Raw genomic sequence first — 25,665 nt, 5'->3', positions numbered from 1 at the left:
ATTTTCTACCAGTTGTAATTTGAAAAAATGTTTAACTTATGCATTAGACTTACTGGTAGATTTTTAAAAAGGTGTTTTTAGAATCATGCCTTATAAACTAATTTGAGTGGTTGTTAAAGTGTAAGTTATTAAAGCTTAGATGATGAAATGCAAGTTCTGGTGACATGAAATTCTGATTTTGCTTTTTCTATCCAATTATTGGAAAAACAAAACTGATTAATTGAATTGACTGTGCATTAGTCAAAGTGATTTATCTAGTAGACTCAATCATGTACATGTAATTGGCATGAGGGGTAATTGTGAGAAAGGAAAAGTTGGCCTTTGATTTCCCACTTTCTTCCCTTTAGTACCTTTCAAACCTGAACATACTCTTTATCTTTTACCTAAGGTTCTTATTGTTTCAAATGGCTATGAACTTCAGTAAGTTCAGGGTAGTGTGTTAGCCTTCCTTTGATATTTATATTTTAATAGGGAAATCTGAATTGGTAGCTAATACTTACTGAGCTTTTACTGACATTGTTTTAGTTATTTTACATTTACATCTTCTTGAATATTTTACACTCCTTGTTTGATATAGGTTTTAATATTAGCCATGTTTTATGGATATAAATGGTGAGGCTGTGCAGAAAGGCATACCAGCTTGCCCAAGATCATTCAGCTAATGAGTGGCAAAAACCTCAAAGAAACGAATTGCTTACTGAGAGAATTACTTTTGAGGCGACTGAACTGGAGTTGGATCTTTAGGCATTCCCGTCTCATAGCCTATTCAGATTTGTGAAAACATCCACATTACCTCTTAAAATCCCTTTAGTTTTCAGAGAGCATAGACAAGCAGTTCGGTAAACTGCATTACATGTTATCGCCACTTGATGTCAGTATAGAACAAATTAAAAAAGGTTTACACTGCAAAATGAGAAAGAAATATGACCTAACAGTCTTAACTTTTAAAATTGTCCTGGAAACTTAAGTTATGAGTGGATTATTACAAATATTTTTATTACATAAGTGGAATTTCCTTAAGAGGAATACTATGATCTCTCAGAAATTTGGAGGCTTTAGAAAGAATCTGGGAATTTTTTATTTGTTTGTTTTGTCTGATCTTAATTTCATGTAAGTGGAATCACATGCAGTATGAAGTCTTATGTGTTTGAGTTCTCTTGCCCAGGATTGTGTCAATGAGATTCATTCATGTTGCATTTAGTAGCAATTCATTCTTTTTATTGGTATGTAGTAATCTGTTAAATGAACGAATATACTGTATATTCGTAAAATATACTATTTTATTGCTATATAAATATCCATTCTCTATTGATGGATATTTGGGTTACTTCTAGTTTTTGACTATTCTGAATAATTTTGCTATGGATATTTATATATATATATATATTTATATTTATATTTGTAGATAGTCTGGAGCACTTAGTTCTAGAATGGAATTGCTGGGTTATAATGCAGTTTACCGAACTGCTTGTCTATGCTCTCTGAAAACTAAAGGGATTTTAAGAGGTAATGTGGATGTTTTCACAAATCTGAATAGGCTATGAGATGGGAATGCCTAAAGATCCAACTCCAGTTCAGTCGCCTCAAAAGTAATTCTCTCAGTAAGCAATTCGTTTCTTTGAGGTTTTTGCCACTCATTAGCTGAATGATCTTGGGCAAGCTGGTATGCCTTTCTGCACAGCCTCACTATTGGAATTTATTTGAGTAAATTAAGTGTTTTAAAAGTTCAATTTTGAGCTTCACTGGTACCACTATACTGTACATATTAATTCTCTATGGGACAGATGTCTTTTACTGCAGTGTAGACTTATTTCTTCAAGTGCCCACAATTCCAAAATTTAGGTGAATATTATCTTTACTCTTTCTTATTTAGTTTGTACTTAAATCCCAGCATTATGGAGATGAGCATTGAAACATTTTTGTAACGTTAGTTTTCCTTTGGTACAAAGTCACTGAAGTTTTTTTATGTTTATCTTTTGTTGCCTGCCAACTTTGTAATTCCTTAATTCTTGAATTCCCTTGTAATTCTGTAGAATACGGTTCTCTGAGACCATATTCACCAGGAAGGTGAATTCTGTCAGTTGCTATTTTCCCTATGAAGTGGTTATTCCACTGTAATATAAGAGAGTTTGCATTTCCAGCAACACTGGAAAGTTTACCCAAATGATATTTTCTTAAATGTACTGAGAAATAGAAATAGTTTTTTTCTACCATTGGAGTTTGCTGAAAAGGGTGCACGTGGTGGCCAGTTCTCAAACCCGGGATGTCTGGCGCCACCCGGAGAGCTCCTGCTCAAGCAGGAAGAGAGTGGACTCCTATTGCCCATGCAAGATTAGCTCACTATTTTAATTTCAGCCAATTACATCACCTTTTAAGCTTGGGGTTCCTCATCTAAAAAAAGGGGGGTTATCATAATATTTCCCTTTTGTTCTTTATTAAAAATTTTAGTTTTTAATTTGTTTGAAAGTATGCTGAAAAATATCATATACATGTTAATTGTTTTTACAAAAACAAATTCTTTTTTTTTCTTGTTTAGACAGTGTTTTGGTTATTGAGGGTTATAAGATTCAATTTGATTATTAAAAAAAACAGAAAAATTTTACATCAAAGAAAAACTATGGTTGAATGACATTTAAGCAAGTAGTAGTTGGGAAACAAGGCAAATAGTTAACTAATACATTTTTATGTATGTGTATATATTTTTGTTAAGTCAGTCCAAATACAGGTAGTTTTTCCCCCCCACCAGATAAGTGAATTACTTTAGCAATTTAAATGGACACTATTATCTGGCTGAATGAACTCTTTTACCATAAATATATATATTTTTTCTTTTTTAAATATATTTTATTGATTTTTTTACAGAGAGGAAGGGAGAGAGATAGAGAGTTAGAAACATCGATGAGAGAGAAACATCGATCAGCTGCCTCCTGCACATCTCCCACTGGGGATGTGCCCACAACCCAGGTACATGCCCTTGACCGGAATCGAACCTGGGACCCTTCAGTCCGCAAGCCGACGCTCTGTCCACTGAGCCAAACCGGTTTCGGCTACCATAAATATATTCTAGTAAAACAGGATGGCATAAGGTATAGCCAAAATTGATTACATAAGAATTTATGTAAATTCTTAAATTTAGATGACTTAAATTAAAAAAACTAAACAATTATATAAGATTTATAATTATAAAACAGATTTATTTGGGGCTTCAAAAAGAAAGAGGATAATAGTACTATGTTGTATATATTGCTGCAGTATTGATTATTATCAGTATAAATTTTTTTGTCAAACTTGTAATTATCAAACTGTATCTATTAGAGCCCCATTCCTTTGGTATTAGCGTAAGATATGAACTTTGTTTTATTTCTTTTTGTTCATTCATTCAAGAGATATTTATTGAGTGCTTGCTATGTACAGTGACTTTGTGTTTGGAAGGTGCAATATTTCATCACCACAAATACTACCTCATCAGTTTGGTGTTTCTTTTAAAAAAAAAAATTTTTTTTTTTATTGATTTCAGAGGGGAAAGGAAAGGGGGAGAGAGAGAGAAACATCAATGATGAGAGAGAACCATTGATTGGCTGCCTCCTGCACTATCCTCACTAGGGATGAAGCCTGCAGCCCGGGCATATGCCCAATTGGGATCGAACATTGGCCTCCGGATTTATGGGTCATTGCTCAACCACTAAGCCACATAGGCTGGGCAGTTTGGTGGTTCTTGATGTTGTCCTGTAAGTTAGACTGTTTTTCTACTTCTCAGTTCTTGTTTGGTTTGTCTGTGTTTGAAGTCCTATGAGATTTCAGGATTTCCTATTAATATTTATAGCTCTTTCATAGAGTACTTTTCAAATTAATGTCTGCGAATAGCATAGGAAATTCCAGCAAAAAGAAAATTAATACAGCAAGAAATGATTAATTTAGAGTATGAACAATATTGTATTGAACAATATGGAGGACAGTAGTACATTTATATGTAATTACCATGGAAATCAGATTAAGAGAAATGATAATATGGAATTTGGGGGTTTCTATGTTTTGTCTTTTTAAAAAAAATTATCTTGCTAGGCAGAAAACAAAAATGACTTCACTTGGAGAAAATATACAGGGTCGGGAAAAGTAGGTTTACAGTTGTTCATATGGAAAATAATACAATCTCTATATATAAAAGCCTAAGTGACCATTTGACCGGTAGCTATGACACACAATGACCACCAGGGGGCAGACGCACAATGCACAGGCATGGAAACATGGAACAGACTGATGAATCTCAGAGGGAAGGGGGGACGGGGGAGGGTGGTAAGAGATTAACTAAGGATCTTATATGCATACTAGAGGCCTGGTGCACAGATCCGTGCACTGGTGGGTCTGAAACCGGCTCTCCGACATCCCCCGAGGGCTCCCGGATTGTGAGAGGGTGCAGGCCAGGCCGAGGGACCCCACCGGTGTACGAATCTGTGCACCAGGCCTCTAGTAATTAATAATAATGCAAGAATAAAATAAACTTTGTGTTTTGTGTACTCACAACTGTAAATCTACTTTTGCCCCTCCGGTATTTTAAAATGTTAGGTTCTCCTTTTTTTCCTTCTAAAGCCAAATGGCAAAATAGAAAATAAGATCAAGTACAATAAATATTTAATTATTTACTTAGCAAACAAGCATTTTTAAAGTGCTGTTATTTACCAGGGACTGTGCTAACGTGCTGAGATTAAAAAAGACTCCTCTTTTGCTCTCTGGTGTAATGGGGATCGCACACACACACACACACACACACACTCACTCACTCACACACCAAGGGCAAGAATAGAGATTTATGTGACATCATGAAAGGAATTAATTCCACCTGGAGAAATCAGAATATAATAGTAGATGCAGCAGCAAACAATTGTTGAATATCATATGATATTAACTCATACATTAACAAATGAAAGTATCCCTACACCCCAGGAGATTTGCCCCTGTTATCCCCATTCTATAGGTAGGAAGCTCATACATACCTTGTAAGTGGGTGAGTGTGATAGGCTGGTTCCAGAGCCTGTGTTCTTCAGCATTGTGACACTGCAACTTTCTTTCATGGTGGAGGAATGAAAACATTTGATTTAGGACTTGCAGCAGCAGGACTTGAATTGCAGAGTCAATTCAAGTTGAGAGGAGAATGGGGAAAGAGCTTTCCAGTAAGTAGTTGTAGATAGAAATCTGGTTCTCAGGTTTAGGTCAATGGTGATCCTAACATTTACCATGTTAAGTAGGGTGATAAGATATAAGACAGGTAAAGATTAGGTGATAATTCTTTCAAGAAACCTTCATGTATTGGGAAGAAAAAGATGCAGAAATTGGTACAAGATTTTTTTAAAAAAATATATTTTATTGATTTTTTACAGAGAGGAAGGGAGAGGGATAGAGAATTAGAAATATCGATGAGAGAGAAATATCAATCAGCTGCCTCCTGCACACTCCCCACTGGGGATGTGCCCGCAACCAAGGTACATGCCCCTGACCGGAATCGAACCTGGGACCCCTGTGTCCGCAGGCCGATGCTCTATTCACTGAGCCAAACCGGTTAGGGCTGGTACAAGATTTAAGGAGAGTATAAAAATGGGTAAGAATTGAGTATATTTAGAAGCTGAGGAAAGGAAACCAATCAAACAGAGAGAGTGAAGATTCAGGAGAGGGGTCTGAATGATGGATCATTCATATGTGGGAGGAATGGGATACAGACCTTGCTGGGGCAGTGGTTCTTGGACAGGAAGATGTCTACCTTCTCCTAGGTGAGAGAGAAGTAACAATGCGTATAATGAAGTTCAGTTTGGAGAATGAGATGTTGATAGCTGAGTGAATCTCTTACTAATGGTCCCTATTTTTTCTCTTACTGCTGAGAGTGAGGGCAGAGACTAGGACAGAAGGATAGTGATGAATAAGTGGCAGTGACTCTGGGGAATGGCAGAACAGACCAGAATTGCTTGATGGCTTTGCATGATTATACAATTTTCTGCAGCAGTATCATATTACCGTTGTGTAGTATTAGAGATGGTGACTGGTTGGATTGATTGAAGGCTGATTACTTTCTTTAAAAATATTGAATAGTTTATACATGAGATTACTGGGACAATATAAGTGAGAGACAAAGAAGTGATACAATTTACTTAGTTTAATTGAAGGCAATAATTCAGTCATTTAACAGTGTTGCCATCACTATATCCTTTGAAAGTAATTTCTAGAATGGTATTTGGATTACTTCATAATGTATAATAGGAGAGATCATAGTTTTAGAACCAGTGTCTTTTATATGTTCATTTATAATATGAATCCTGAAGCTATACATAACAACGAAGAGTCTGTATTTGAAATCTGTCATGTATTTCAAAAAGTATGGTAAACGGACACAGAAAAGAAAGACATATAATGAACCAAGAAGTTTTTGTGTTGAGAGGAATTGTTGCTAAATGGAAGAGGAGAGAATACCTTAAGTTGCCTTTTAATTGAGGATATGTAGAAACCTTGCTAAGTCTGCTTCTCTAAATAAGAAAGGTGGAATTCCTCTTTCACAGAGGATTACCTGCTTACTTATTTGGAAGATAAACATTTTTTTTTTTTCCATTAGGGAACATTGTTTTAGAACTGAAGATGCACTATTATTTTGGTCATTGATTTCTGCTAATGTCTTGGGTTATCAGACAAATTATATTACTGGGTATATTGTACTTTTGGGCAACTATGTTCACTACTTGCTAGGTAAAAATTTAAGATAACCTTTTCTGATAACTTTTGATTAATCTGCCAAATACACTTTTATCATTATGTTTTTTGTATTTGAGTGCCTGGAATTTCTTTGAAGTGTTGGGTTTTAACAAACGTTGTTTAAGTTAAAACACTGTGAACTGGTGTATTAGTGAATTTATACAACATCCATGAGTCTCTCCTTCCTTTTCTTCTTCTTTTTAAAAATTATTTATTAGCATGTTCTTTAAAGCTAGAATCTGAAATTATCTCTTGTCTCTTCATTTCTTATAGATGTAAGGCTCACGGTAAATATGTAGGGTAGAGCCCAAGCCAGATGTCACTACTAGCTTTGCTAAAATGGAGGAGCCTATATATTCCTGGGGATATTATACCTGTTCATTTGTAGTTTCAGATTTAACCACAATTTCTCTAAGACATTGCTTTTGAACTAACAGCTTTTAAAAATTATAGAGTCTTTTTCACGTGTTTAATTAGACTTTTTATATGCTGTATAGTTTTTTTAAGGTTCTTGTTTATTGAGTTTCTATGAAATGTCTAGCTGTATGCTAAATGAATTACTTTATTAGTTCTAACAATACTTTCTCAGTTGCTTGGAGTAGGCATCCTCTTTAAGGATGAAGAAACCGAGTATTGAAAAGGTTCAGTAGCCCTAGCTGGTTTGGCTCAGTGGATAGGGTGTCGGCCTGTGGACCAAAGGGTCCCAGGTTCAATTCCAGTCAAGGGCACATACCTCGGTTGCAGGCTCCTCCTTAGGAGGCAACCTATTGATGTGTTTCTCTCTGTCTTTCCCCCTCTCTCTTCCACTCTCAAAATCAATGGAAAAATATCCTCGGGTGAGAATTAAAAAAAAAAAAGTTCAGTAACTTGACAAAGATCATTCAAATATGGGCCTGTCTCAAAGTATACACTTTTATCTTTTTAATTTTATTGTTTTTTGGTCTTTCTCTAATTATGAAGAGTAGTATTCTCCATATATTGCCTCTGTTCTTGGGAAATGAAACATTGCAAAGTAATTATCAAACCATATCAAAGATATAATTACTATATTCCTCCATTTCTCTAACTATGTATGTTAAGTAGTCTTGACCTGTGTAGATTTAATTTGGCAGAGAAGATCAGCTTTATTTCTAAAAGGCAGAGAGAAATGCAAAAATGTGGATTGACTTTTGAAAAAATATTAGGGGATTTTGAATGTTCTAATGGTAAGAAACTCTGGTAAAAACAAAATCCAGACTTTTTGTATGTGCATGGTCTCATGACTTGCAATGCTTTTTAATCTTAAAACCTTGTACTTCTCCTTGCGTAGAGCTCTCAGTATGTGCAGTGTGTTGCCGGGTGTCTGCAGCTGATGCTTCGGGTCAATGAGTACCGCTTTGCCTGGGTAGAAGCAGATGGGGTAAACTGGTGAGTGCTCTTTTACTTTTAATGTAGAATAACATTTAAAAGCATCTATCCTTGACATTTGCAAAGAAATTAATAGTATTAATCATCCAAAAGAAGTATTTAACTTTTTTTTATGTCTGTTTAACAGTGAATTATGCTAACCTTCAGAGAAATCAATAACTAATAACTACCAGATGGATTGTTTCGCCTTTCCCTTGCTTGGTCTGTGCTATTATAAGAGGTTAAGGACTCCTAAAAACCTTCTCTTGATAGAACAAATTCCAGGTACTCAGAATAGAAAAGCAATCATAAAGGTATCTTGTGGTAAACGCAGGCAAAAATCACTAATAAAAGAAAATGCAGAAAAGAGTGAATTTAAGCCATTCTTTGTAATGCTATACAGTTAGTCCATTTTTTTTGTGGGGTCCTCATTTGCAGGTCCAGAAACTTTTAGGAACTTTCTCAGGTTTAACAAATGTATTTTTACAAAGAACCCCTCAAACCCCCCACCCCCCCAAAAAACAAATGAAATCCTTTTACTACCAGAATGCCAATTTATTTATTCATAGTGAGACAACTCACTGTTCTTAAACCAAATACTCTTTTAAGTTAGTGAAGACATTGTTTCTGTCACACGTTGGAAAAACCTATATAGGAAGCTAGTTTATCAACAGAAGGTTGCTTAGTGAACAAGGCTTCAGAGTAAGAAAAGTTGACTGAACAATCCTGGTGCTGTGTCAGCCTATAGTAAACAGGTTGTTAGTGAAAACATTTTAGGCACAGTGAGCCACCCTTATCATTTAGGAGAAGTTTTGTGTCATGTAGGGAACTGTTTACCATCAAGTTCCCAGAAGCCAGCCAAGGGCCAGCTAGTTTTGTAGGCAGACCTTTTTAAGGATAGCAGTCACAGGACGATGATGTTAATAAAGGTAGACAAAAATGATGATGTTTTCAGTCTGTTTATCTTTTTATTTTTATTTTTATTTTTATTTTTAAATATATTTTATTGATTTTCCACAGAGAGGAAGGGAAAGAGAGAGAGAGTTAGAAACATCGATGAGAGAGAAACATCGATCAGCTGCCTCCTGCACATCCCCCACTGGGACCGTGCCCGCAACCCAGGTACATGCCCTTGACCGGAATCGAACCTGGGACCTTTCAGTCCGCAGGCTGACGCTCTATCCACTGAGCCAAACCGGTTTCGGCAAGTCTGTTTATCTTTTTTAAAAAATGATGCAATATTTTGCCAATACATTAGAATGGATAATTTTTATCTCACCATTGATATTATTTTCTGAGGCAATTTCATTCTTCAGTTTTCTTATAATTTTAGCTGTTAATTGTTTTTAGCAGTAGTTTGGAATAATAAATGAATATTTATCAAATATTGTCTAGGATGATGAAATAGAGCAAATCTTCAAATTATAGACAACATAAAAGCACTAATCTCCCATACTGTGTCTTAGGTTTCAAAGACCTGCGTGGTAATAGCAAAATAAATTGAATTTAATTCTGTTAAACAAAAAGTAGATATTATTTTTTTCCCCCTTTGGAAGACTGGTAAGAGAGAATAAAAGGCACAAAATGACAGTTCCCCCCCTCATCCCCTCCCCCACAATTTAAGCATTTTTTATTGTTGGTCATTTATGTTAAGACTTTTTATTTATTTATATTAAAATTTTTTAATGTTGACATTATTGCAGGTGTCTTGCCTTTTGCCCCCCTTTGCCCACCTCCACCCACTTCAAGGTATCTTTCTGTTGTTGTTGCATTGGTAAATGGGATTGATTTTTGAATTTCTCTTTCTGAGAGTTCATTATTGGTGTATAAAAATGCCATTGATTTCGAGATATTGTATCCTGCAACTTTGCTGAATTGATTGATTATATCCAGTAGTTTTTTGGTAGAGTCTTTAGGGTTTTCTATGTACAATATTATGTCATCTGGAAATAATGACAGCTTTACTTCCTCCTTTCCAATTTGGGTCGGCTTCTTTTAGCTTAGAGCTGGGGGTAGATTTGTGGTTGGGCCGAGGCTCCCTGAGGTCAGTCTCCACCTGTCAGCTCCTCTGCTTCCCCCTTAAGGTTGCCTGGTCTTCCTCCTGAGCCTTCCGAAGAGAGTCTATAGGATGGATCCAGGCTAGTCTAGCTCAGGCTCGTTGGTGCCCTGCTTAGAGATTATGCAGTCAGGCACTCCATGAGGGTAAACTACTCTGTGCTTCAAAGCCAGACTCCTCATTTTCTGCCAGAGACTCCAACTCAAATCCCCACTAAGGGGGCTGGCTGCAGGTTTGGGTTGAGTACAGCCTGCAGTCTCCTCTGCAGGAGCAGGTTCATCCAGCTTTGCGTGGGTTCCATACTCCACAGTGTGGGCCAAAATCCCAGACCTGCACCACTCCCCCTTGCTGCTAACCCAGCAGTCAGAGTCCTGAGCCAACTGCTCAGGCTGGGCTGCTAACAATAGGAGCGCTCATTCACTGGGAAGGTGTGGTACCAGCCTCCCAGGAAGACAGAGTTGCCCTGGTTCCCTCTGTCTGATGCCACGTATTTGTTAAATTACTATGTTTAGGTTTCTTTGGGCCTTTGTGTCCTTTGCATCTCCTTAGTATGCCCTTCATGCTCCACTGTATTCAGTCAGGGCTCTTGCTCCTAAAGGAACCCCTTCCTTATTTTGGTGAACAAGAGCTTTATGTTGCTTCATTAGGGTATTTCTTGTGGTTAATGTTTGGATATAGAAGACTTCTCTTTTCAACAGAATTATATATGTTGTAGACAATTTTAAACTCTCTTCAACTTCTTTGCGGTGCTCATCTTTGTTGACCATGCCTCCTTTAAAACCTTTCTGTCTTGCTTTCAGCGGCAGTATATTGTTGGCCCTGAGCTCTCCTTAACCCCTCTGTTCATTTAAAAATTTTTATTTTAATAGAGGTAATTCAATATGAAGAAGTGTTAACTAGGTATACATTTGTTAAATAGGTTTCTGAAAACAAGCACATAAAAGGACTCTCAAGAGTCAGAAAGGTAGCAAGTGCAGATACGCCTAAAGCTGGGGAACAAAGGTAAGAGGTTGTAATAACTGAATTTACATGTTTCAAGGAGGGGCAAATAAAGCTCCCATTTGACCATAGAGGGGGATGTACTACTCATCTGAGGCTTGTTCCCCTGAGCTCAAAGCAGAGGACTCATAGGTCGGGGATCCAGACAGTTGTTGCTGATGTCTCTGAGGGTGCGCAGTGAGGCTTGTTCTGCCCGACCTGTTGCTAAATGAATTCAGCTGCTGCCATGGGAAAGAACAGTTGCTACCAGGGTGAAGAAATGCTGCTGAGTAATATTCACAAGAATAGGAAGCCAACAGGAGACACTCCCTTCTTCCTCCATCCTGTAGTCAGCCTTTAGCACCTTCTACTGGCAGAACCAGCTGGTAAAGAAGAAATGTGGCTTAAAGTCTCAGCCACAGTATCACAAAGTGTAGAAGGCTTACCTTAATAACTGGAAGAATCAGAGAGAAAAGGAAACCAGATATTAGGGTGTTAATAGAATAAAATTGCATGATTTTACAGCTGTTGAAATACTGATATTAATATTAAATAAATGCAAGTCTTAAATAACCAAAATAGAAAAGACGCAAGGGAGGAATCATGCATGAGAAAATGAAAGGCAATTCAGCAATTTATAACTGCTTACAAATCACAGAAATGGAGAAATGGTGCAAATATGAACCTTCCAGTAAGTTAGTAGTAATAGATTATAAAATCAGATTTACAATTTATTTATATTAATAGACTTTTATTTTTTAGAGCAGTTTTAGATTGACAGAAAAATTGAAAGTGCAGAGAGTTTCCATATATACCTGTCCTTCCATAGTTTTCCCTATTTTAACATCTTGTGTTAGCTCGCTACATTTATTTTAATTGGTGAACCAATAATGACCTATTCTTATTAACCATGGTCAGTCGTTTACATTAGAACTCATTCTTTGTGTTGTACATTCTGGTCGTTCTTTATTGGCCTAATTTGATGGTTTCTGTTCCTCCTTGTGAGAATGAGGCATTCCCCATGGAAATTACCTTAGTGGTCTTTCTTGGTGTAACCTCATTCATTTCCATTTAGCTTTCCAAATTTTCATGTCAGTAAAATAGGAGGTTGAACTAGAAGCTTCTGAAGTTCTAACCCCCCAACTCAGTGACTGGCTATGTCAAATTTAGACTCATAGTGGGTTTTTTGCCAAGCTAACTCCTTCTTTTCTTTCTGAGTTTCCTAAATATTTTTAAAGCTATACATGATCCTCTTGGTCATCCAGACTCAAATCTTGATATAACATCTGACTTCACCAAGATGTACATCCATTGTGTCACCAATCCTGTTGATTTTAGCTTTTTAAATGTCTGTCAGATTCTTTTTACCCTTCCTGCTGTTGTATTACAGGTTGGTGTTTCCTTTCTCATTGCTTCCCTGCAGTCCTGTAACTTTTGGAGAGACTTAACTGAAGCTGTGCTGCAAATGATCCTCTCTGAGTAGGAATCAAGCTTGCTTGTTATTGCTCGCAGAAAAGAGACTGAGGACATAATTTTGTTCCATTAGTACAAAAAGAATAGTCAATTATTTCTTCTTTCTTGTTACACTGTCATATTAAATGTTTTAATGTGTGTTCCTTTTCAGCATAATGGGAGTTTTGAGCAACAAATGTGGCTTTCAACTCCAGTATCAAATGATTTTTTCAATATGGCTCCTGGCGTTCAGTCCTCAAATGTGTGAGCACCTGCGGCGCTATAATATCATTCCTGTTCTATCCGATATCCTGCAAGAATCTGTCAAAGAGAAAGTGACAAGAATCATCCTTGCAGCATTCCGTGTAAGTGTTTGGTGGCATTTTTTTATGGTGTGTATGTGTGTGGCATTTTCACTGTGGAGTATGTTCCAGGGCTTTTAGCAGGTTGGAAAAACTTACTTGTTCTTCATGTAGTTATGAAACTATGGTATCTTGGTGGACATAGAATAAATCCCCCTCCCCCCACTAATTTGTATTTATGCCATGGGGGAATGGGACAGGTGGGAGGAAAACATTTAAATGGATGAAATGTATGAGTTATATAATGCTTGTAAGAAAATGTAATAGCATTGAATTTATATATAGGAAGTCCCTTTTTAAAAATGTATAACACATAGATACAGACAACAGTATAGTGATTGCCTAACCAGAGAGAAGGGGGTGTGGGAGGTGGAAAAGGGTAAAGGGGGAATGAAGGGGAACAGAAAGAGACTTTACTTTGGGCAATGGATGCATGATACAGTGTGCAGATGTTTTGTTGAGTTGTACACTCAATATCACCCCAGTAAACTCAATAAAAAAAGGAAATCTTTGTTGTTGTTGCAGTGTTTTCTAAGAGACTATGATTGAGGCTTTTCTCTTATGGAACCCTTATTGTGGTATGGAATTGTATTTCAGATTTTGGATCTGCTGACTAGCAGTATTTCTGAGGCAACTATAAAATATGTGGTAGACATGCAAATCCAAGCTATTGCTTCAGAATCTGTTTTTAACTGATATCACTAATATCTTCCTAATTTTTCTAAGCATGTAGAAATAAATATATAAACAGGTGTGTAATTTTGTTTTGTATTTAAAAATAAAAATGTCATGATAAATACTGTTCTATAACTTTACTCTTAACAATATCTAATGAGTATGTGTAGATCTTCAGTTTTCTTTTTAATGGCTATATTCTGCTGTGTTGATGTAAAGCAGTTTATTTAACCAGTGTTCTGTTGATGGGCATGTAGGGTTTTTCTACATATATTTGCCTGCTTTGATGAGCATTTCTGTATAAGTACCGCGCGCTACCCGATTGCGCCACTGGAGCTCCTGATGAGCATTTCTGTTGGATATAGTTCTAGAGATGGAATTGCTGAGCCAAAGAGTATACTTTTCTACAGTTTTGATAGATAATATTAAATCACCTTCAAAAATGTGCAAATTTACATTTTTTTCAACTATGTATTGGGAATGCATGTTTTTCCATTCTTTTCCTTGCATTTCATATAATCTTTCAGTTGTTACAAAAATTAGGTGAAAAAATGATACTATTGTTTTAAATTAATATCTGTTAATAATGAGTGAGGCCGAAACCGGTTTGGCTCAGTGGATGGAGCGTCGGCCTGCGGACTGAGGGGTCCCGGGTTCGGTTCCGGTCAAGGGCATGTACCTTGGTTGCGGGCACATCCCAGTAGGAGATGTGCGGAAGGCGGCTGATCGATGTTTCTCTCTCATCGATGTTTCTGACTCTCTATCTCTCTCCCTTTCTCTCTGTAAAAAATCAATTAAAAAAAAAATAATGAGTGAAGCTGAACATCTTTTAATATTTTTATCAGGCATTTATATTCCTCCTATAAATTGCTAATTCATAGCATTTGTCACATTTTAATTTTTAAAATAGATGTGTAATAGCTTTTCTAGATGTTTGTAGTTAATAATAATAGTAATAACTAATGTTTATTGAGAGTTTATTCAGTGTCAGGCACTGTTTTAATTGCTTTAAATGTGTTACGCATTCAGTCTCCCCAAGAGCCCCATGCAATGGGCATGAGGCCACAAGAGGTCACATAATTTGCCAAACGAGCCAGAAAGCAGCAGAGCTGGAATTCAGACTCAGGCAGTCTGACTCATGCTCTTAGCCACTATGCTAACCTGTCTTTGATATTGAGAATAATAAATGTTATAATTTATTGAGTGATTTTTGTGCAATGCCTAATTTAATCTTTATGATAATCCAATACGTGCTATTACTATTTTTTATTTTATGCATGAAGAAACCAAGACTTGGAGATTAATTCCTTAGTTACTAAGTGATAGAATTAGAATTTCAGTGAGATATGTCTGGCTCCAAACCATCTTTAACCACTCTGGCATCTTCTTTTCTCTTTTCTTGGGGCATTTTCTCAGGAACCTCAAAAAAGGAGAAAAAAAACATGAAAAGGAGAATTATGAGTCATATGACAAGGAATTCTATTTTCTTTGCTGAAAATACCAGCTGTGAAAGCATCGAACTCCATGTTTTTCCTAGTTGCCTAACAAGGGTTGAATGAGTGACTAAAGGCATTGAGGAGTGAAGTTCAGTGTAAATTTCATTGAAAGAGTGGAAAGTGAAATGAAAGTGTGAATGTCTAGATATGATAAATGCCAGTCATCTGTTGACCAAGTGTTGTTCTATCTATTATATTTGTTTTTGACTATCCTTATTTATAAAATGTAATATTTTTCATATAAAAATTGTTCTGTGGCTTTTGAGAGGTTTATTCTTAAGAAATAGGTAAATGTGGTACCTCTCTACTCTTCTGCCGTAGTGTATTGGCTCTACCATTAGTTTCTTTACAAACTGTCTACATGAGGTAAATTTCAGTCTCGACCAGATAAAGCAGTAATCAATCCTTAAATCAGAGTAGGTTGTATTAATGAGACTCTGAATTCTTTTAGTAGCTAAGGTGAACATATTTTTTCTTCTACTTGAATGTTTCATTATCCATATTCTCATTTATTTAATAAAGGTGAAATTTTAGAAATAGGATCTTCTGACAGTTTCATTCTATTGCTAGAGTTCAGTTAAATTCACAAACAAGTTTTGAATCCCATTTATATTCCAGCTCCATTATGCTAATTGTTAAGAAACACAAATGCCCAAGATACAGTTTTACACATAAGGGCTTGTTGTTTAGTGAAGACAGAATATGTAAATATATAATGTCATGATCAATAATGCAAGGCAGTGATCATAATATACAAGAGTAAAGGTAACATGAGAGAGGTGGAGGGTAAGAATAAGGAGTTTTGCCCTTCTTAGCAACATTCAAATATACAATCCCTAATAATAAAAGATTAATATGCTAATTAGACCAGACAGCCGAACATCCTTCTGGACGACCTTCCGGACAAAGCCGAAGCTGTGAGGGCCGAGCCTCTTGCATGAATTTTGTGCATTGGGCCTCTAGTACAGTATAATTGACTATCGTTACCATGCTGTACATTACATCCACAGAACTTATTTATTTTATAATTGGAAGTTTGTACCTTTTGACCACCTTCACCCATTTCACTCACTTATCACTTCCTTCTTCTTGCAATTATCAATCTATTTTTTATACCTATGGGTTCATTTTTCAAAATTTTTTGTTTTGTTTTTAGGTTCCACATATAAGTGAGATCATACAGTATTTGTTTTTCTCTGCCTGACTTATTTCACTTAGAATAATGCCCTAAAGGTCCATCCATGTTTTTGCAAATGGCAAGATTTCTTGCATTTTTATGCCTGAGTAATTTTCTTTATACATGGATACTTAGATTGTTTTCATATCTTAGATTGTGAATAATACTGCAATGAACATAGGGTGCATATTATCTTTTCAAGTTACTGTTTTTCTCTTCTTCAAGTAAATACTCAGAGGTGGAATTGCTGTATCAACTGGTAGATCTATTTTAATTTTTTGAGGAACCCCTGTACTGTTTTCCATAGTGGCTGTAACCAGTTTACATTACCATTAGCAGAGCATTGGTACTCCCTTTTCTCCAAATCTTCCCCAACACTCGTTATCTCTTGTCTTTCTGATGATAGCCATTCTGACAGGTGTGAGGTGATACTGCATTGTGCTTAAAAAAAAAAAAATCTTTATTGATTTCAGAGAGGAAGGGAGAGGGAAAGAGAGATAGAAATATCAATGATGAGAGAGAATCATTGATTGGCTGCCTCCTGCATGTCCCCTATTGGGGATCAAGCCCGCAACCCAGGCATGTGTCCTTGACCAGAATCGAACCTGGGACCCTTCAGGCCACAGGCTGGTGCTCTATCCACTGAGCCAAACCAGTTAGAGCCCTCATTGTGCTTTTGATTTGCATTTCTGTGGTGCTTAATGGTGTCAAGCACCTTTTAATGAGCCTTTTGGCCATCTGAATGCCTTCTTTGGAAAAATATCTATTCAGATCCTCTGCCCATTTTTTAGTTGCCTTGTTTTTTTTTCTGTTGGGTTGTATGAGTTCTTTATACATTCTGGGTATTAACCCACTTATCAGATATATGGTTTGCAGATATTTTCTCCCATTTTGTAGGATGCTTTTTCACTTTATTCTTTTGCTGTGTAGAAGCTTTTAGTTTGATGTAGTTCTATTTGCTGATTTTTGCTTTTGTTGCTGTGACTTTGGTATTCTAAACAAAAAATTGTCAAGACTAGTGCCAGGAGCCTTTTCTGTGTTTTCTTCTAGGAGTTTGACAGTTTCATGTTTCTAATCAATTTTAAGTGAATTATTGTGAGCTGTGTAATATAGTGGTCTACTTTCATTTTTTTTTTTTTTTTGCATGTGGTTATCCAGTTTTCCTAGTGCCTTTGATTGAAGAACTATTTCAATGGAGTATCCTTGACTCCTTTGTCAAATATTAGTTGACTTTATATGTGGGGGCTTATTTCTAGGTGCTCTATTCTGTTCCATTACTCTATGAGACTGTTTTATGCCATTGCCATACAGTTTTGATTACTATAGCTTTGTAGTTTAGTTTGAAATCTGGAAGCATGATGCCTTTAGCTTCCTTGTTCTTTCCCAAGATTGCTTTGGCTATTTGAGGTCTTCGTGGTTCCATATAAATTTTAGGATTGTTTTTTCAAATATATGTGAAAAATGCTGTTGTAATTTCATTAGGGATTAGTCACACTAATTTCCATATGCTAAGCTAAATCTCTTTCTGTGTTTATTTGGCATAATTAATAGAAATATAACTTGCTTACAAAAATAAGTAAATTTCAAATTTTAGTACAGTTGACTTGGAATTAATTATTACAGGCTTTTTTTTTTTTTTTAAATGGCAGGCATTTACCAATTGGTGAAGGGTAGCTTTCTTGAGAGCTTGTTCTTTCTTGTCCCTAGGCCTGAACATGTTCTTTGCTTAAAAATATTGGTTGATTCAGTGAACACTTGATCTTTATAAATATCTAGATTACTTTGCTGTTTTCATAAATACTCTTAAAAATAGAAAAATCATAGGAGAAAAACTAGGGACTTTGCCTGAATATCAAAACTTTTCTGACAATTGTTCAAGCAAGAGAGTTCTTTATTGCTGTCCTTTCTGCACCTATCAGTTGATTGGAGCTGGGGGGCGGGAGGGTTGACTGACTGGAAACTAGAGAAATATTGAAGAAACATTCTTTCTTAGTATCCTAAGTGGTCTTGGTGGCCAGTGAATGGAGAGTTCGTTGTGGTGTGCTCAGGAGCAGGCTGTGAGAAAGGATTGTGATGGATTTAATTGTAAATATGTTCAGTGTTTGACACTTATATGGGTCAGTCATTTCAAATGTTTAGTAAGCCAAGTAAGTAAGCAAGGAATCAGAAGTACATTTCTGATATGGACAGATGCTTAGGAAAGAAGTAAGGATTTGCGATACAGTCATCCACTTAAAGGTGATAGTTAACCTGTCAATAGGAGAAGGAGGAGGAGGAGAGAGGGTGTTAAAAAGGATGTGCAGAGGTCTGAGAATATCACATAACAAATTATATAGCTTCTTATTATATCTTTGTCTAACCCAGAACTTTTTAGAAAAATCAGCTGAAAGAGAAACTCGCCAAGAATATGCTTTGGCTATGATCCAGTGCAAAGTTCTGAAACAGTTGGAGAACTTGGAACAGCAAAAGTATGATGATGAAGACATCAGTGAAGATATAAAATTTCTTTTGGAAAAACTTGGGGAAAGTGTTCAGGATCTTAGGTATGTTATTTTTAATTCTCACAGACTGGATATATTGGGTTTTGTTTTACTTGATTAGTATTTTTAAGGAAATTTAAATTTGTTACTAAATATAAACTCAAAAGATTTCACTAAAATATTATGTCTTCTATTAAATATTTGGAGAATATGGAAAAACTGACTCATCACCATGGTAACAGTTGGTCAGAGCTGTTTGGGGAGAGTTCCATCATTTTCTTTTTAAAATTGGACTGACTGTACTACCACAGGTGGTTGGCACTATCATGCAAACCTTGAAGAATATCTCCCTGGTTTAGAATTTTTTAGAGTAGTGATGCTTGTTAATTTATGGAGGATTTTTGTCCACATATGGAAAGTAGGTTTTTCCTGCTTTTCTGAAGTTCCTATTGGTTTATTTTTTTTATTTTAAACATTATGCAAATGATTTACATGAAGTAAACAAAAAGAAAATGCTTACACAGTACAGAAGGGACTCCATGCCACTCCCACCATCTTCCCAGCCTATTCCCACGCCCCTTACCCCCGCACATGCGCACACACACCGAGACAGACACACAAACGGGGTTTTACGTATCCTTCTAGACCTTGTTTTTTTTTTGTTGTTGTTGTTTAATATCTTGTTGATCTTTCACATTAATCCAGGTGTTTGTTTTTTAATTATTGATACATTTTTAAAAGAGTTACTCTTAAGAAATACATCTTTTTCTGTAGTTGGACTGGGTTTGGGAGCCAGGCTGACTCTAGTCTGAATTGTTTGGCTACTTTTTCCACATGTAACCTTGAGCAGTATTCTTGACATTTTAACATCTCAGTTTTCCTTTTGGTAAATTTAGCAATAAAATTCTAACCTTGTAGGATTGTTGTGAGGTTTCAAGTGTTCAGCAGATGCCTTCAGTATAGTAATTTTTCTAGAAACCTATTTACCAGGTAATTCAATGCAGCCCATAATCCCAATGCCCAAATGCTTTTATAGAGATGGGAGAGGAGGTATCACCCACATCAGTGGTTTGTAATGGAGTTTTGTGGAGGGAGGCAAATGGTTTTTGTCTTTCTATAATTTCAAATATGAACAAGTTGATTGTAATAGCAATAGGCTAGCAATAGGCTTGCAGTTTTATAAATTCTATTATGATTATTTATAAAAGTTTATCATCAGTTCTTTATAAAAATCCTTTACGATCCTTTTAAAAAGTAAATGCTAGTGATAATTAGCTTTATAAATTATTTAATGTACATTGCTAATGGTAAATATCTAATGGTAGATTACTTTGCTGTTTTCATAAATACTCTTAAAAATAGAAAAATCATAGGAGAAAAACTAGGGACTTTGCCTGAATGTCAAAACTTTTCTGACAATTGTTCAAGCAAGAGAGTTCTTTATTGCTGTCCTTTCTGCACCTATCGGTTGATTGGAGGGGGTTGGGGGGAAGGTGACCGACTAGAAACTAGAGAAATACTTAAGAAACATACTTTCTTAGTATCCTAAGTGGTCTTGGTGGCCAGTGAATGGAGAGTTTGTTGTGGTGTGCTCAGGAGCAGGCTGTGAGAAAGGATTGTGATGGATTTAATTGTAAATGTGTTCAGTGTTTGACACTTATATGGGTCAATCATTACTAATTATTACTTATTGATTTTTCATGTTGAATTTGGAAATTTTAAAACTTACTATTTACATAAAGCTAATAGGATGATGGGTTCAGTTGAAAGATTTTTTTCTGTTTTTGCTCTTATAGGTTTAGGACATTATTGTTAACAATACTAGTTTACTTCTTATACTGACTGGGATTACATTCTTATTCAAACAGGACACTCTAATAAATTTAGTAAATTCTGGTTATACTAAATCACCATTGGGTATTAAATGTCCACTTCTTTTAAAAGTTTTTACTTGAAAATGGAGGCATGTCTCGTTACTGTGTTTGTCTGCTGGCTAATTGAATAATGAAGTATCTTGATACATAGTGAATGATGTTTACAAAGTGCATTGCAGTTTATAATATTTACAGAGACTTTTGTTTTTAATTCATCTAAAATGGGATAATTCAACCAAAGAATTACCTCTTCATTGTTGGTAATCACATTGTAGCATATCTATATACATAAAAGCCTAAAATGCAAAGTGTCCCCTCGGGAGTTCAACTGACCGGGGGTTCGATCGCTCGCTATGACGTATGCTGACCACCATGAGGTGGCGCGGAATGAAGGAAGGCCCTGGCCGGCAGCCAACAGCTGGGAAAGGGTGTCCCTGACTGGCAGCCGGCAGCTGGCAGCCGCTAGGGACCCTACCTGTGCATGAATTTGTGCACTGGGCCTCTAGTTGTACAGATAGGTGTTTTTGTTTTTGTAATGCAATATAGTAGTTTATGACATTTGTAGTATAATAATATCAGAATATGCTATTTTATTTTATGTTAAAGTCACATACTTTTACATAAATTTGTATTAATGAATCTAGTGGTCTGGCAAATACAGTATGTATGTATATGTGTGAAAGGAAGGGAGAGAAAGAGAGAAACATCGATGTGAGAGAGAAACATTGGTTGCCTCCCATAGACACCCCAACTGGGGATCAAACATACAACCTAGGTATGTGCCCTGATCCGGAATCAAACTCACAACCTTTTGGTATATGGGATGATGTTCCAACTGAATGAGTGTCCCGGTTCAACTGACCGGGAGTTTGATCGCTCGCTATGACGTATGCTGACCACCACGGGGTGGCCGGAATGAAGGAAGGCCCTGGCTGGCAGCCAACAGCTGGGAAAGGGAGTCCCTGACTGGCAGCCGGCAGCTGGCAGCCGCTAGGGACCCTACCTGTGCATGAATTTGTGCACTGGGCCTCTAGTGCACAGATACAGGGCACAGATACAGTATTTTAAGTGGCAAGATAGAAACTCTGCTAGCTTATCAGATATTTTACTGATATACATTTATGTATACACTAGAGGCCTGGTGCACAGATTCGTGGGCTGGTGGGGTCCCTCAGCCTGACCTGTGCCCTCTTGCAATCTGGGACCCCTAGGGGGATGTCGGACTGCCGATTTCAGGTGGGGATCAGGCTGAAACTGGCAGTCTGACATCACCCAAGGGATGTAGTACTGTGCGAAGTGGCAGGTGGCCAGGAAGGAGCCCAAGCTTGGGCTGGGAGCCTCATCCCGGCCCAATGCACCTGCTGCTGCCACCACTTGGTAGCGCTGCCATGGATTCAGGAGAGACTTGTGTTGCCACAGCTGTGCTTGCCAGCCGTGAGCCTGGCGTCTGGTGCCCGTTGGTCAGCTGAGCAGCGCACTGACCACCAGGGGGCAGCTCCTGCTTTGAGCATCTGCCCCCTGGTGGTCAGTGCATATCATAGTGACCGGTCGACTGGTTGACTGGTCTTTCGGTCACTTAGGCTTTTATATATATAGAAGATATATTAGGGTAGGGATTCTGAAAGCAAGTACTCCTTTTAATATCTCATGATGAGCATTCAAATTTTATAGTACTGCACCTGAATACTCTGAATAAATTTCACATAATTTATGAAGCTTATTTAAGCTCTTTAAACTTTGTGTAGTGGAATTTTGTTAATTTACAAAGGATGGTCAGTCTTTGTAGTTAAATCATTAATGAAGATGTTATTGTGCTTAATTTGGAGGATCGCTGAGGTTTATATAAACTCTGAATTCTTTAAAAATTTTTATAGCTCATTTGATGAATACAGTTCAGAACTTAAATCTGGAAGATTGGAATGGAGTCCTGTGCACAAATCTGAAAAATTTTGGAGAGAAAATGCTGTAAGGTTAAATGAAAAGAATTATGAACTCCTGAAGTAAGTTTTAAATTCCAGTTTATACTCTAATACCTGTTCTACATCTTCACAGACATGTTTCTGTTAGACTAAATTTAGGTATTCTATAGTTTTAATTTATATTTTCTTGCTTATTAATGTGGTTGAATACCTTTTCATATGCTTATTGGGAGTTTGTATATCTTTTTCCAGGAGAAGTATCTGAAGTATTTTTTTTATTTTATTTTATAGGTGTATATGTATTCTGAACATGAGTTCTTTATATATATACTCATCACAACTATTTTTTCCTACTTTGTCACATACTATTTCACTCTTTAGTTTTAATGTAGTTCAATTTATTAATATTTTTCTTAATGGCTAGTGATTTTTTTGTGTCCTGTTTAAGACGTTTTTGCATACCCAAGGTCATGAAGATATATTTCTTTTTTTTTTTAATATATTTTTTATTGATTAAGATATTACATATGTGTCCTTATCCCCACGTTACCCTCTACCCGCCTCTCCCCCTCTCCCTCCCCACCCCCCGCTCATGCCCTCACCCCCCCGTTGTCCGTGTCCATTGGTTAGGCCTATATGCTTGCATATAAGTCCTTTGGTTGATCTTTCCCCCTTACCCCTCCCCTCCCCTACCTTCCCTCCAAAGCCCGACAGTCCAATCAGTGCCTCTCCATCTCTGGATCAGTCCTTGTTCATCAGTTTATGTTGTTCATTATATTCCACAAATGAGTGAGATCATGTGGTATTTATCCGCTCTCCAGTTCCATCAATGCTGTGACAAATGGTAAGAGTTCCTTTTTCTTCTTCCTCTTCTTAAAGAATACCTTTCAGCATTTCATATAATGCTGGTTTGGTGGTGATGAACTCCTTTAGCTTTTTCTTATCCGTGAAGCTCTTTATCTGACCTTCTATTCTGAATGATAGCTTTGCTGGATAAAGTAATCTTGGTTGTAGGTTCTTGCTATTCATCACTTTGAATATTTCTTGCCACTCTCTTCTGGCCTGCATGGTTTCTGTTGAGAAATCAGCTGACAGTCGTATGGGTACTCCCTTGTAGGTAACTGACTGTCTTTCTCTTGCTGCTTTTAAGATTCTCTCTTTATCTTTTGCTCTTGGCATTTTAATTATGATGTGTCTTGGTGTGGTCCTCTTTGGATTCCTTTTGTTTGGGGTTCTCTGCGCTTCCTGGACTTGTAAGTCCATTTCTTTCACCAGGTAGGGGAAGTTTTCTGTCATTATTTCTTCAAATAGGTTTTCAATATCTTGCCCTCTCTCTTCTTCTGGTACCCCTATAATTCTGATGTTGGTACGCTTGAAGTTGTCCCAGAGGCTCCTTACACTATCTTCATATTTTTGGAATCTTTTTTCTTTTTTCTTTTTCGGTTGGGTCTTTTTTGTTTCTTCATATTTCAAATCTTTGACTTGATTCTTGGGATCCTCTTGTCTGCTGTTGGATCTCTGTATATTATTCTTTATTTCAGTCAGTGTATGCTTAATTTCTAGTTGGTCCTTTTTCATATCCTTGAGAGTCTCACTAGATTTATCGAGGATCTCACTATATTTATCGGCGGTTTCCATAAAATTCTTGAAAAACCTTATAAAAGTGGCCTTGAACTCTATATCCAGTCATTTCCTTTCCTCCATTTCTGTCATTTGTGACCTGTTTCTTTGTCTCCGCATTTTTTATGCTTCCCTGTGTTGGTAGAGTGGTTTTGTGTGCTAGGTGTCCTGTAGGGCCCAGTGGCTCAGCCTCCCCAATTACCTGAGGTGGACACTCTTGGGGTACCCCCTTGTGGGCTTTTTGCACAGTCTTATTGTAATTATGCCTTGATTGTTGTAGGATCACTGGGAGGAAATGACCTCCAGGCCAATTGGCAGTGAGAATCAGCTGTGTCTGCAGTGGGAGAACTTCTGTGCTGAAGACACCCTTCTGGGGCAAGACTTGCTTCAGTGGGGTTTTGGTGCTCACTGAGACTGCACCCTGAGTGTGTCCCTTATGGATCTGAGGAGTAGTAATCTGGATGGTCCCCCTCTGACCACTGGGTACACTGGCTCTTGGATCTAAGGAGGTGCTAATTTAGCCTCTGCCTGAGGTTACACAGCAGGAGCTACGAAGAGAACTGCAGATTCCCCTTCCTTTTTTGGAGTTTGGAGGTGCCCAGATGAGGCCCAGCTGTGAAGCAATGCAAGCCGCTGTGGGGCCTTGGGCCTTCTCTTGGAAGTTCTGGGTCTGTCTGGCCCAGCTGCAGTTAGGTAATTTTCAGGTTGCAAAGGGCCGGGGCATTCATATGCAAAAGCCTCTGCAGCAGCCTGGGTGGGGCGGGGTCTCAGGGAATCAAAGGGCGGAGCAAGCAGCTATGGCGGATTCTCAGCCCTGCCCTAAGGGGCCCCGCGTCTCAGTGTCCTGGTAATTGCTGCAAGCACCTCTGAGGGAAAGCCGCCCTCGAGTTCCGAGTTCTGCCCGCTGCCAGACAGTCCAGTTTCTCCCCGTATGAGTCCTGGGTCCCCAGAGACTTCCCGGAACCGGAGTTCAGAGCAGTTGGGAGTTTGTGACTCCCTCCCGATTCAAAAAGACAGCCGCGTCCTCAGGTGCCAGCCCCTTTCCGCGCGCGCGCGAGCCTCCATACCTCTGCACTTTACTTCCGCAGCTCCTCTGGCTCTCAGTGTGCTTTTTTTTCCCTTCTAGTTGTAGAATTTCCACTCAGCCAGCTTTCCTGTAGTTCTGGATGATGTCCATTTTGTCTTTATGTTGTTTTTTTTGAAGTTGTTGTGGGAGGCAGCAATTTCCTGGTGTTTATCTATGCCGCCATCTTAGTTTCTCCATGGAGATATATTTCTGTGTTATCTGATAGAAGCTTCGTTGTTTAACCTCTCATATTTAGATTTCCATTTGATATGGAATTGCTTTTTGAGTAAAGTATAAAGTAGGGGTCAAGATTCTTTTTTTTTCATTACAGGGATATCTGATTGAACCAGCACTTTTTATTGAAAGTAACATTTTCCCCACAGCTTTGAGGG

At 37.4% G+C, this 25,665-nt stretch overlaps 1 protein-coding gene across 8 annotated transcripts in view; it reads left to right on the top strand.

Annotated features, from left to right (window-relative positions):
- The window catches only part of ATP6V1H (ATPase H+ transporting V1 subunit H), a 79,187-nt gene that overhangs the window by 21,979 nt on the left and 31,543 nt on the right, over positions 1-25,665 (top strand). For 6 of the 8 annotated variants that reach the window (XR_004972477.1, XM_036338217.1, XM_036338215.1 and 3 more), the window contains 4 exons: positions 8,042-8,139; positions 12,777-12,969; positions 18,679-18,857; positions 22,543-22,668. Coding sequence is in view for 7 of the 8 variants with exons in the window: in XM_036338217.1 (XP_036194110.1) it covers positions 8,042-8,139; positions 12,777-12,969; positions 18,679-18,857; positions 22,543-22,668 (596 nt within the window). In the remaining variant the exon portion in view is untranslated. The remainder of the gene's footprint in view (positions 1-8,041; positions 8,140-12,776; positions 12,970-18,678; positions 18,858-22,542; positions 22,669-25,665) is intronic. The other 2 variants (XM_036338218.1, XM_036338216.1) reach the window with 1 other exon arrangement.

This window comes from Myotis myotis, unplaced genomic scaffold, assembly GCF_014108235.1.
Source record: "Myotis myotis isolate mMyoMyo1 unplaced genomic scaffold, mMyoMyo1.p scaffold_m19_p_16, whole genome shotgun sequence".
In the NCBI taxonomy this organism is placed as follows: Eukaryota; Metazoa; Chordata; class Mammalia; order Chiroptera; family Vespertilionidae; genus Myotis; species Myotis myotis.
This window is presented reverse-complemented; position numbering and strand designations above follow the sequence as displayed.